This window comes from Branchiostoma floridae, chromosome 5 (genome assembly GCF_000003815.2).
Source record: "Branchiostoma floridae strain S238N-H82 chromosome 5, Bfl_VNyyK, whole genome shotgun sequence".
Lineage (NCBI taxonomy): Eukaryota > Metazoa > Chordata > Leptocardii > Amphioxiformes > Branchiostomatidae > Branchiostoma > Branchiostoma floridae.
Window position 1 is genome coordinate 18,843,028 of NC_049983.1, and position 12,674 is coordinate 18,855,701.

Sequence of the window (12,674 nt, forward strand, 5' to 3'; positions counted from 1 at the left end):
TCCCGAAAGCTACCCGGTCGGGCCCCGGGATGGCAATTGTGACCTAGGCCTTACAGGGTGTTTACCTTAATGTCAATTCTTACATGCCTCCATCTTACATAAGTTTAGATATAAATGGACCAGAGCAATTGACACATGATACACTACCATGAATGTGCCTTCAAAACATGGTTTAATGTTGTACTTGATCTAAAATACAAGAGCAGAATTATGCATGTTTCATTTTTTTACACAGGTTTATCAATTACTTTTGACAAGATGAAACCAGCATGATAAATGGTAGTAACGTTAAAGTGATTAAAAGATTCTGTTCTTCATATTTTCAACCTCTAACTTGAGAACGTCAGTTGAGTGTACGAAATATCAATGTGAACATAAAATCAAGTTGTTGAAAGAAATGACTGCTAGTGCTAAGAAGGTTGTTACATGTGATAAGTGAATCATATGGTAATGCTATAACATTGTCTGCACTGTCATATATGTAATTGCTATGGGAACAACCCTCACTGTCATAAATGTACAGTTCTCATCAACTGTGAGAATTAGTTCTTCATGAAAGGGTTACAATACAATGACTGAATAGTAAGGGATTGAAGACCCTATATGTAATATTAGCACTGCTGGAGATTTTCAAAACTCTGTACAGACTCTTTTCCTCTAGATGTGAAATTCTGAATGATTCTTTCAATGATACATGATCAGGAACAATGATTGACATTGCTTTCTATATAGAGCATAAAAACAGCAGATCTATGTACACAGCATTTTGCAAGAAGGTTATACTATAATATATAGACCGTAATAGCAGTTTGAACACGAACTCCTCTGAATCTGATTCAATAAATACTGCTAACTCTCTCACGATCCATCTGTTTACAATCAATAGTAGACAAAAACGTTCTAACTTATGAGTAAAATACGACTAGAATGGCACCAATGTCCATGGCTAAAAGTGGATGGCTTCTCAGTCGTACCTATGACAACAGACGGAATTGCACACTTCTAGGTTTGTCGGTAGGAATCCTTTTGAGTTCGAGGCCCATCCTTCAGCCAGTGTGTAGTACCAATACTTTCAGGTTGCACTAGAACAATATAATCAAGTTGTACTTCTGTACCACCAGTTTCTATTTTCAACTTCTGATCACTCTGACCTCACCCTATAGCTGCATCTACTGGAATCACTAGTAAAAACCGGTTCCATTTACATTTACACTGACCCACCCATTTCACACCCTCTGAGTTTGGAGTGTCATAAAAAGCTTCCACACTGCTTCAATCAAGTCTTACACTTTATCCAATCAAGGGACTGCCTATACTAAATACTGCTGACCAATTGAGACACTACCCCTCTAAATTTCATACTAGATGTCACTTCTGGTATTCAATTTCAAGTCTCGGCTGACTTCAATGATGGTAAAAAAGCTGACTGGTATCCTGGTAAATTCTCAAATCTTCAATGGATGCTCAAAAGAGACTGTTCTTGGGCCAGCATTTTCTAAAGAACCACTAGCTGTCATCATTAAGTGGTGGTGGGGTTTTGTACAAGAGTAAGTTGAGAAGGGAGCTCTGACTGCACCATCACTACGTCAGTTCTGCATACTCTGTCACACCGTGATTGGGAGCTCCAAGCTTCAGCAAGCCCACCGTGCGATCTTTGGAAGCTGTGACTAGATCTGGTGAGGGTAGGTTAAGGAAATATACAACATGTTTGCACATGTAGTAATAAGCCAGTCCACAGTTCCAAGCGCACATGTGCAGAGGTCAAAGTTTAACTCCCTACATGCCAGGGCCTTAAACTTTGACCTTCAACCACAATGCATCACACTGCACATGCCCACTTGGAACTGTAAGCTACCTCATACCTGAAGATTGTGAGAAATATGCATGGTTATTAAGATTGAGCATAAGTGTAGACTTATATCTTTAAAACGATAACCTAAGTACAGTCAAACCTGGATTAGCGACCACCTTTGCATAGCAGCCACCTGGCCATAGTGGCCACTTTTTGTCGGTCCCTTGGATTCGTAATGATTAAGAAACAGGCTTAGCGGCCATCTGTCCAACGCGGCCACGGCCACACGATTTCTGGTCCCGTTGATACAGAAACACTGCCCATTGCAACCATACTGCAGCCTTATGTTATCCTGCACCGAGTTTGAAATTGTAGTTTGCGAGGACTTGGAGTTCATGACAGGGTCATTTAGGCGGTAGCAAAAGGTATGCATGCCTTGAGCATTAAAGTGCAAGTCTTTGTCGGTAAATTTACCAATCGATAAGTGGGAACTGAAATCATGTGTAGCTTGCTCATGGTCAATTGATCAACATTTTCTCTATAGTGGCAACCTGTCTATAGTGGCCATATTTCTCCAGTCCCTTGAGTGGCCGCTATAGGCAGGTTTGACTGTACGGCAAATTTTACCCAACACAAATACTACAAGTAAATCACAAAGGGCCTCTCACAAAAAGATTCTACTGGCTGCAATAAAGCTTTTACCCCAAACCTTTTTTTAAAAAATAAAATCTTGAAACTCCTGATAATACACAAAACAACAATAACAATCATGATGTAGTTTAATTGAAAGTACTCAAATGGCACCAATGAGCTGTGTAAAGAAAAGGATACATTCATCATAAGCTGATATGTCCATGTCTTCTATGTCACTCTTGTGCCTGAAGACCTCGCCTAGATACTCGTGATGGTCCGGATACCTGCGATACCTCCGCACCATCCCATTGTCACAGACAGAATACAACATACTGCCATTGGATGTATACCTGTGCAGGTGGTGGAAAATGGGAGTGAAAATTGGCAAAGAATAAGTGTCATCTTTGTAGTCTTGGAGTCAAGAATATGACAAAGGACATCATGAAGTGAACTGGTTTGTGTAAAATTCAAATAGAGGAATAGGTATCCAATAGTCCTGCGACCTCTGTCAAAACGTAGATAATTATGTAACAGAAAAACAGAAAAATGCAAATACTTGAGAGATGTACAGCCATACTCAAACTACTGACTGCCATGCTATCATTGACTGAAATGCTACTTGTCATGCTCATCATCATCATCATCTTCGGTCGACATGATCACACATGTTCGCACATGTTTACACACGACGTAGTTATACTGCCCCTTACGGGTTGACATACCCTTTCGCTGGCTAATGCTACTTGCCATGTTATCACTTGTTGAAATGTTATAACGAGAGAAGGTACTGAAAGAGGATGTTTTTCCACCGACCTGATTTTCCAGACGGGAGCCTCCCCATGCTCCTGCAGCAGTTCCTGAATGCCCACCTCCGGGACATAGGCAGAGATGGAGTCTCCTCCCAGCATGATCAGGCCTGGAGAGGGAGGTCATGACATCAAAATGTGGTCTAGTGGCTGGCGTTGTTGACTACAAGACCCCAATGTTGTGCCCATAAGAAATAAACTTTACACCTATTCTAAAAAAGTAAAGGTGGTCCCGTAGCCTTTCTGAGGCAGTAGGGAGAGTGCGTTATCCACTGTGTCTAGGGCATGGTATTGGGTGGTAGGACCCCCCCATCCCTTTCCTACCACTGCCAAACCTCCCCAACCAAAGACAGGTAACCCATCTTTTACACCTGGGCGGAGAGAGGAAAATCAGAAGCATGTAGCATGACAGGATTCGAACCCAAAATGTCTGGATTCTGGGCAAATGCCCTGCAGTTTTGCCACACAATCCCACTTCCTCTGTTGACTCAGGTGAAAATTAGTTTGACTTGGGACGTCTTCTTGGATGGGACGAAAGGCCGGACATCCTGTGTTTAAGGAGAGCCACATCCCATGCAAGTTAAAGATCCCATCTCACTCATTGAGAAGAGTATGAATCCATCCTGATGTGATTGGATCAAACCTTACAGTCTGGTCTTACGCAGCTTGTACAACACTTATGTGTTACGCCTAAAGGCAGTTAAACTAGTGTGTCACACTTAAAGGCAGTTAACCTGTTAAACTGGTGTGTCACATTAACCTGCTATACAGATCAAACAAAGAAACAAATAGACATACTGTAGAAGCCGTCGTCAGCCATGGACCCGTATATCTCAGGCGTGGGTGCAGCACTGTGCAGACAGGACCCACAGTCTACAGTCTGCAGGGTTTTACCATCTAATGTTGTCACCTGGAACACATAAACATTTATATTTAGTAAGTTGGGGAAACTTCTGACTACCTATCAGCTTTAGGGAATGAGAGAATAACTTTTCAGTGAGGGTGAAGAGTTTTTTGTTCATCAATTTGAAGCTTTAACAATGTAATTCTCCTATTTTGTTACCAAAAATGGACCTGAATCAATTATTCCATTGTAACCCCTACGTAGATATCAAGTAGGGATGCATGAGCAAGAACATGGGTCTGCATTCAGTTACAGGATCACAGGATCAGGAACAGTCTATATCTTTGTTAATATGTAGTGAAATCTTACAAAATTTGGTTGATCTTGATCAAGAATAAAGAATAAAGATGTGGTCCATTGAAAAATAACACCTGCTTCTGGGGTAGAGTAACCCTTTGCCTTCAAGGCAATACATCAAATGAAATGAGCAATACATCAAATCAAATGATTTTACATCATCTTCACAATTGTTGGTTTGTTGAACACCCCTCCCCAGTGCAACTGAAGTTGTTCCATAGCTTCCTTACTTTAGCAGTGCCGTCCACAGACACAGACAGGAAGGCAGACTGCCCCTTGCACCACGGCCAGCTGTCATGGAGGAAGGTCAGGTCCCGGATGATGTTGCCATGGAGCTGGGAAAACAACAACATCTCAGTTACCATAGCAACAACAAAAGAAAATACTGGTGAAAAGAAAATGTTATCTCATGAACTTCTGCAACTTATCAAGACAGTTATATAACAACCAAGCTTTTTGTACTTCTTGCAGGGCTGTCTTCCACTTCAAACTTTTTTCTTCCACACTCATTGTTCTGCCCCACTCATTGTTAACCTCATGTTGTTGAATTTTGTTGTTAAGTCTGTTAGTTTAAGCATACAAAAATACATTAGATGCTTTTGGACAGATGGGGCAAAATTCTTGTCCCTCCAAAGAAGCAAATTTCTGCCCCAGGACAGAAGGACTTATCCTGGAGACAGCACTGATTTCATTGTTCATGAAAGCAGAAGAAGCAAAAGGAAACCCAACTTACATCATTGATGAAGTCCAGTGGGAGTGGCATTCTCAGGTCAAACACCGTCACACCCTGAAAGAAAGGGATGGGTAAACAGTTACTAATTGATAATAAATGTACTATAATTCAGCTTTTTAAACACATTCAGAGGCCCATCACATGGCCAGGTAGACTTTTATAGTGCAAGAAACAAGACCTACCTTGCCATTCACTGTACAGCACAGAGCTATGCTGGGATTGGTGGGGTCTGCAGCCAGTCCTGTACGATCACGACCATTAAAGGCACCTGTAAAAGTCAGGAAAAAAATACAGGTATAAGATTTCTGAAACATCACGATTAAGTGGCTATTTTGGATTTACTCAAATTTTGCCAACATTTTACTAACCTGTTGAGCTTGAACAATAAACTGGCTTTATTCCCCCACTCCAATCTGACAGGTACCTTGTCTACCATCAGAAGTTTGGGGAGTGCTCTCCTAATATATACACATCCCTTTCACTTAGACTTCAGTTTGATTTCTTGATCTCTTAGGCTTAGCAGTATTTTCCTTTTTCTAGTAATTGACTTTTGGGGATAATCATTACCTTTCCTCATCTTTCTTTCTTTCTTTTTTTTTTAAAGATCATCTTTCTCCATCTGAAGTGGTCCAAAATACTTTCAAATTCTTATTCCAACTTGTGCTTAGTTTCAGTGTTGTATATATATTATTAGTCACCTTCCCAGTGTAACGGAGTATGACCGAACAGAACCAACTTACAGCTGTCGTACGAGCCCAGCTGCTCCCCGCTCTCCACGTCGATGATAGCCAGCCTCCTCGCTGTCGTGGTCGCCAAGATCTGTGACAAAAGGTCGATCATCAATCAACGGTGGCTAGCATTCACGGGTAGATGTTAAACTCTATGGCGACTTCCCTAGACTTACTGGAAAGATCAGGCAGAGGAGAACTGGAGGAGACTAAGGCGAAAGGAGCTTGCAACACCCTGACCTGGTGCCTGGTGACAAGCAAGCTAATCCGGTGGGAGCTAACACAATGGAACAGTTCCAGACAGAGATCATACAACTCCCATCCACACACTATGGAGAAATACAGGACTCCACAGTACAGCTAAGTGTACAGCTAAGTTATGAAAGCTTATGGGGGCAGGGGCATAAAGTGATCCAGGCTATCCTAGTTGGCATCTGAAGATGTATTTGTTTGACAATAAGATATTGAGCAATATACAACCATATTAAGTATGTGGATGTACTGAATATAATATTTCCTATCAATGTACATTGTACAAGTTTTCTTGCAATGTAAGAGTTAGCTACAATGTTACAAGGTTAAGAGACATGCAAACATTGCTGCTACTGTACAAGGCCATAGATGTGAGAATTCTCTCTTTGAAAATTACTTAAATGCCCTCAGGCTGTCAGCATGTTCATAAGGCAATATCAACCAAGAAGCCATTCTTCCTCTTGTTTATTAGAATTCAATACTATGTTATTGGAATTCAATATCCAGCTGTACCACAAATGAAAGTGTTAATAACGTCATGCTGTTGTGTGGTGCCTTGGAGCCAGTGGTAAATGATTCACTTATGAAATATGGAGATTTCGATAAATAATGATATACTTCTTAAGAAGAGGTAATACATGCAAATGGACCAGTGTTAATCCTGAACAGGGAATAACATATCATTGCAGAGTTGAACCCTGCTGGCAATATGTAATAACTAAGAGGACAACAACAACATTAAAACATTACAGCTTTATAAAACCTGCTTTCCTTTGAGATGAATTTTACAAGACAAGCTGGTCTTTATACGTGTGTTTGTTGGAATATATTTCAGAAATCTAAAACAAACAAGTTCACCTTAAAACGTGGGGTGACCTAGATTCATTGTTTAAAAAAACTGGGTATTCAGAGATTTCAGGTCAACGATGTGGGTTTCAAATGTCAACATTTTCAAAATATTGCAATGTGAAAGTACCTTTCATCCACTTAACGACCCCCAAATACCCTATTTTCAAACTACGGATAAAGGTGAACTAACGTTAACGTTATACCAAATTTGCCATGATGAATCAATCATTCTATATTTCCATTTTCTAGTATACCATTGTTATGACAGATTGTTCTGACTCACCCTGCAGCCATCACTGGTAAACCTGACAGCATTGATATTCCTGGCGAGACTCAAGGTTGTGATCTGGAAGATGGATACATAAATACATGTAATAAGCACAGGTTTAAAGGTGTGTGTACATCTACAAGCCCCCTAACATAGGGCGCAATCTCTCATTTTAATTCCTCATAATCCATATAGACAGAATGCTCAAATGTATCGTAGAGTGCAATATGTGCAGTCACAGTATTTCAATTTGCTGAACCCAGTGATTTAGTTTTGACTCCATACAATCACCATAACTTTATGTAATACAAACATAAGCATACAGGGTTCTAGCCAGGATTTTATTTTAGCGTAGTGGGAATGGCATGGTAGCGAAGTGACTAATCAGGAGATTGGTGTGGAAGGGGGGTCTTGGTCCTTCCACGGTGAGATTTGAAGATGTAGAGTTAAAAGTTAGGATTTTGGGGTCAGTTTTGAGTGGCATATCATCATTTTTCATTGTTCAGACATTGATTAGTCATTGTTGAACAAGCAAATGACTGCAAAGCACCACTACACTTGTTAAAAATTAGTGTAGTGGCCCTTATTTTAGCGTAGGGGTCACAAATTTTAACGTAGTGGCCCACTACGCTAAAATGCACTAGCTAGAACCCTGGCATACATCATATGATCTGGAAAATCTATAACAACAAAAAATACCAATTTGCTTTTAATTCCAAACTGCCAAAATTTTGCCATACCAAATTACTGTGATTTGCAGCACGTTAATCATTATTTCAAACATCCTTCTTACGCATAGAGTGCAATTAACTCTAATAGCAGATTGCTAGGGTGCCCAGGTAGCCAGACATTAACAAAGGCACCAGCTGGCCTGGGACCTTTTTTGCCCAACAGGTCAAAATGTCCTGCCCTTTCACCTTGGTTTAGAACCTTATGCTTTTGAATTTAGTTTTAAACAGGAAAAACAATGGGGAAATGTTGTAACCAAGACAGAAAAATACATGGTAAACACAGATGGTTACTCTGTTAGGATTCAACTGTTTGGTGAGGTACTGAATGATCAACAACCCATCAGTGTGCTACAACAGACGTTTGACCTTCAAAAGCCATTAGTTCAGTCTGCAAGGTCAGACACGCTATGATTCTTATACCAAGTTGACATTCCCCTCAGCACCTCGTGCACTACAAAACATGTCATATCAAGAACACGCACCTGACAGTGGGGATAATTGGGAAGCTGTGAAATAATGGTCCTCTCTGAGCGAAGATTACGCTCTGACATATTTTAGACATCTTTTTGGGTGTCTTGTCTGTTTTTCTACCTTTGTCAGTTTTTCTTGACGTATATTTACCTAAAATACAATGAGAAAAAGCTAACAAAATAGAAAGGCTGACAAAATACCTCAAAGGATGAAAAAAAAGCCGAAGCCTAATCGCTGCTTAGGCCTAGGAAAAAAAATGTTGTGTTTCCTGTTTCAGTCCTGAAAAATGAAAAAATTAGGGTCGGTAGGTAGGGGATATCTTTTTTTTTTTTGTAATTTTTTTTAGGCTAGCCAAAAATCTAGTGATACATATTACAATACAGTTGAACAAAGGAAACTGAAATGCATGAGGACACTTGTCTTTCGATGTCAAACTTTGATTTTGTGCACAATAGATAGGACAAGCAGACTGTTCTTACTTCAATAGGAAGCAGGCTGAATAAAAATTTTAACTGGAAGCTATGTGACTCTACTGCCCACCCAAAAAAAAGTCTAGGGTCGGCAGGTTTTTCTAGGGAAGGTAGGGAAACAGGAAACACAACATTTTTTTTCCCAGGCCTTAGGGACAGTATTATAGTGGTTCTTTCTACACAGTGCCTATCAAAGCTATAGCTACAATCAAGGAGCTTTTAACAAACCAGTCCTTCCTATCATACTGATTGCAGACCTATATGGAAAAACCTACAGACTAGTACAGCGAGACAAACTAAAAACAGTACCTACCCCAGATTTAGTAGCCTCTTCCATTGGCCTCATAACATGAAATGTCTATAATTTCTGATAAATGACTAGTTCTGCTACCTCTGAACTCAATTTCCTGTCACTACCCTCATCGTTCAAGTCTGACCTTTTCAGTGACACCATGTCACTCACCTCCTGCCACTCTACTGACAGTGTATCCAAACAACTACAGACACACAAGAACACAAACCTCCACACGCAGAGTAAATAAGCAGATTCTTGAACTAATTCAACTGTAATATCCAACACAAAAATTGGACTTACCTAAATTTTGACTGATCAGCACCGGTCTTTGTCTAGGAATGAACAATCCACTGCTGCCGTGACGTCACGTTATGTAGATAGAACACGTGACTCAGTGAGCAGTGGATCATAGGTTGCAGGAAGTCTATGGCGTCCACCTTGACGTCACAACAGCAGTGGATTGTTCATTCCTTGACAAAGACTGGTGATGTTCAGTAGAAAATTTGGGCGAGTCCAATTTTTATGTTGGATATTACAGTTTAATCAGTCCAAGAATTACTTCTACCTATACAGATGAACTTTCAAGTTAAGAATAAGCAGATTATTTGTTTGGCAGACTGTCTTACATTGTATGTATGGAGGAGGTCCCCCTTCTGCGCCGAGTACAGGTTGACTTTCCCATCGTACGCACCAGAGCAGAACAGGTACCGATCCTGCAGGGAGTAACAACATAGAATAGAATGAGAATCTTAGAATAGAACTTTATTGCAGAACAACCGTAAAGGATACAATGTGTGGCAGCTTTTACATGTACATACAAAACAGTGTAACTACATGAGTTGCTAATATCTAAAAATATGTTGATGAGTTATAACAGGCCTTTCAATTTCAACACTTAACATTTCAACACTGCAACTGACATCTCATCATGAGTCAGCGCCATTTGGTAATGACTGTTGTGTTGGACCAAGTTGTACATCATGATAAATCTGTACTAAAATTGCAGTGATTAACAAAATGTATGTCTGCAGTTTCACACTGCAAACATACAAAAGGTATGTTCAAATTCTGTAGAACAGTTTTTCTTCAATTTTTGTGATACATACATACATCATCGACCAGCGGTCGGAACCAGGCAAGTACAGATTTCACCCCAAAGGCCCCTATCTGATGTTTATAGCTTGCTCTAAATTATCAAAGTGTATACCGGAGTCTCTAGTCAAAGTGTCCGTAAAAGTCAAACTTCTGCAATGTACCCAGCCACTTGGTTTCCATAGAAGAACAGAAGACACAAATGCTGGAAATGCATATATACTTGCACCACCACAAAATGGCGGGAGAGGTCAAAGCAAAAACTACAAATTTTTTAAACAAAACCACTGCAATCATTTTTAGATTTACAGTATGTCTGGTCATTGTGTTTTTGTTTATACTGCAACCTGATATATCAGAGGGTCAACTCCAGGTCAATGCCAGTTCTATGTGTCATATTCTAAAGATGTTGTTGTCTATGGACATGTCCCCTGGAACCCTACATCAATGAAAAAATTGTTGTGTATACAATATAGAATTGTATAATAATGCAAATGCAAGTCAAATATAGTTTCCTGACCGTTGATTTGCATTCAGCAGTGTTGGGTACAAATAATTGAGGTCAATAACCTGGGTTGTCATACATTCTTGCCAGGGCAATAACATACATCCACATACAAGTATTCTTTGGGCTCCAGTCAGAAGAGTATCGAAAACAATGTGCTGTACAACATTTAACTTGTGAATTAGACATATCTTTTTAATGTTTTCTGTTACTAGATGCCATGTCAAGAAGCACATCAGTAGCTGTCTACTTTTAGTGTAATGATGGCTTGGGTAACTGACATTTTTATTATGTAGGGAAGATCGTCTTGGAAATGGGTAACTAGGGCAAGTGCACCACTGCTCTGCTCTGGATATACATTTACGATCATGTGCATGGCAGTCCTAAATAGCGAGTACTGTAAATATTGAAATGTTTGCAGAGGTTTTATCTTGCAGTTTTCCTGGTGATCTTTCGACTGTAAATTTGCAACATGCGAAGTGACAATTACATACAACCAAGGAGGTTATATTGGTACTACAGATCTTCTAGTACTACCACAAAATTAAGTAACTAGGAATACGGATGAATTTACAGTAACGTTACCTTGGTGCCATTGCCTGGCAACCTGACAAAATTTGTTGATTCAGTTTTTCCAAAACATGTGGAAGTATGACCTGACCTCTATACTGGCCTCTAATGTTACCCCTCAATCATACTGAACAATTTATAACATATTAACCACTAGCCCGTCTATTATGATCCAACGTTTCCTTGTCTGTGTGCTGTGGTAAAGAAGCTAATACACCACTAGACAAGTCGAAATGGAATGGATTCCAAATGATTTATAAGTACTATAACGGAAATATATGCTGACCTACTTGGGAACATTTCAAGGTACACATGTATTGATCTTGAATTCTGATGAGCTAATAAACAGTGACATATTTATGATCGAAGAATTTTCAGATGTCATTTTTTACATAGATTCATCATTAAAGCGCTGGAAATGGTTCTAACATCAACCTTTAATAGCATGTGCAAGTCACATTAACGACGCAATACAAAATACAACATAGACGTTGGCATAATTGGTTAGGATGGATCATTTTGCAAAGGTGTCGTTGAATGGTTCGTGTTGTAGGCCAGTGATTTTAGTCTCAAATATATTAAATTATGTTAACGTTTATAAGTTAATAACATGAGTAGCAGATACAGATGATAGATTTACCAATAATAATATTCATAATAATAATAATATTATGATCGAATGATTCATACCAATGTTCATAACAATGACCCTTATGTGATTTTAAATTCACTGTATGCTACCAGTTACTTGGCAATTAACATTACATTGTATACAAACAATGGGTCCCCAATCACCTGTGCAAGCATGTCCTTCGGGTTCATTTGCATAATGACTACTCACCCTGGGACAGAAGGCTACCCCTCGCACACTGCCCTGGTGATGCCGCAGAAACTGCACCTTGCCCTCCCGCTCCATCCAGCCCGCCTGAACAGAGAAATGACTGCAAGCTTCTCAGATCCCCCTCTCCCATCCACTGGACTGGAAGTCGCGGGTTCGACTCCCACCAACACAACAAAAGATCAATGGATTGCACACCCTTGCGGGAGATCGTCCGAGCTCTAAGCCCTATTTACCCATCATTTGGCGAACGTAAGCGAACAATCGAAGCGTTTCGTCGATACCAGCAGATAGAAAGATAGCTCGCCGCCTTCTCCTACATTCTGTAGGAGCCACAGTTCCGTGAAGTGGTAGCTATGTCGCAGAGAACAGCGGCCATTCCTGGTGAAACATCTTCACTCACTCACCCTGTGTATCCATCTGTTTCGCCTCGTTCCCGT

General features: G+C 40.1%; 1 protein-coding gene across 1 annotated transcript; it reads right to left on the reverse strand.

The window, feature by feature from the left end:
• Positions 1-149: 149 nt before the first annotated feature.
• Positions 150-12,673, reverse strand: LOC118415218. The gene is made up of 11 exons (XM_035819617.1): positions 12,238-12,673; positions 9,856-9,942; positions 7,278-7,340; positions 5,906-5,984; positions 5,348-5,433; positions 5,166-5,219; positions 4,663-4,767; positions 4,030-4,141; positions 3,239-3,341; positions 2,624-2,775; positions 150-1,673 (listed from the first exon to the last, which is right to left on the reverse strand). Exons 1-11 carry the CDS (start codon positions 12,310-12,312, stop codon positions 1,582-1,584), a joined length of 1,008 nt encoding a protein of 335 aa, XP_035675510.1. The 5' UTR covers positions 12,313-12,673; the 3' UTR covers positions 150-1,581.
• Position 12,674: the final 1 nt, after the last annotated feature.

Excerpts from the sequence above, each read along its gene's own strand:
- LOC118415218 (XM_035819617.1), bottom strand. The coding sequence starts at position 12,312 with ATGGAGCGGGAGGGCAAGGTGCAGTTTCTGCGGCATCACCAGGGCAGT. Across the intron at positions 5,220-5,347 it reads GCTGTACAGTGAATGGCAAG|GGTGTGACGGTGTTTGACCT; the intron begins GTAGGTCTTGTT and ends CCTTTCTTTCAG. Across the intron at positions 3,342-4,029 it reads GGCTGACGACGGCTTCTACA|GCCTGATCATGCTGGGAGGA; the intron begins GTATGTCTATTT and ends CTCCCTCTCCAG.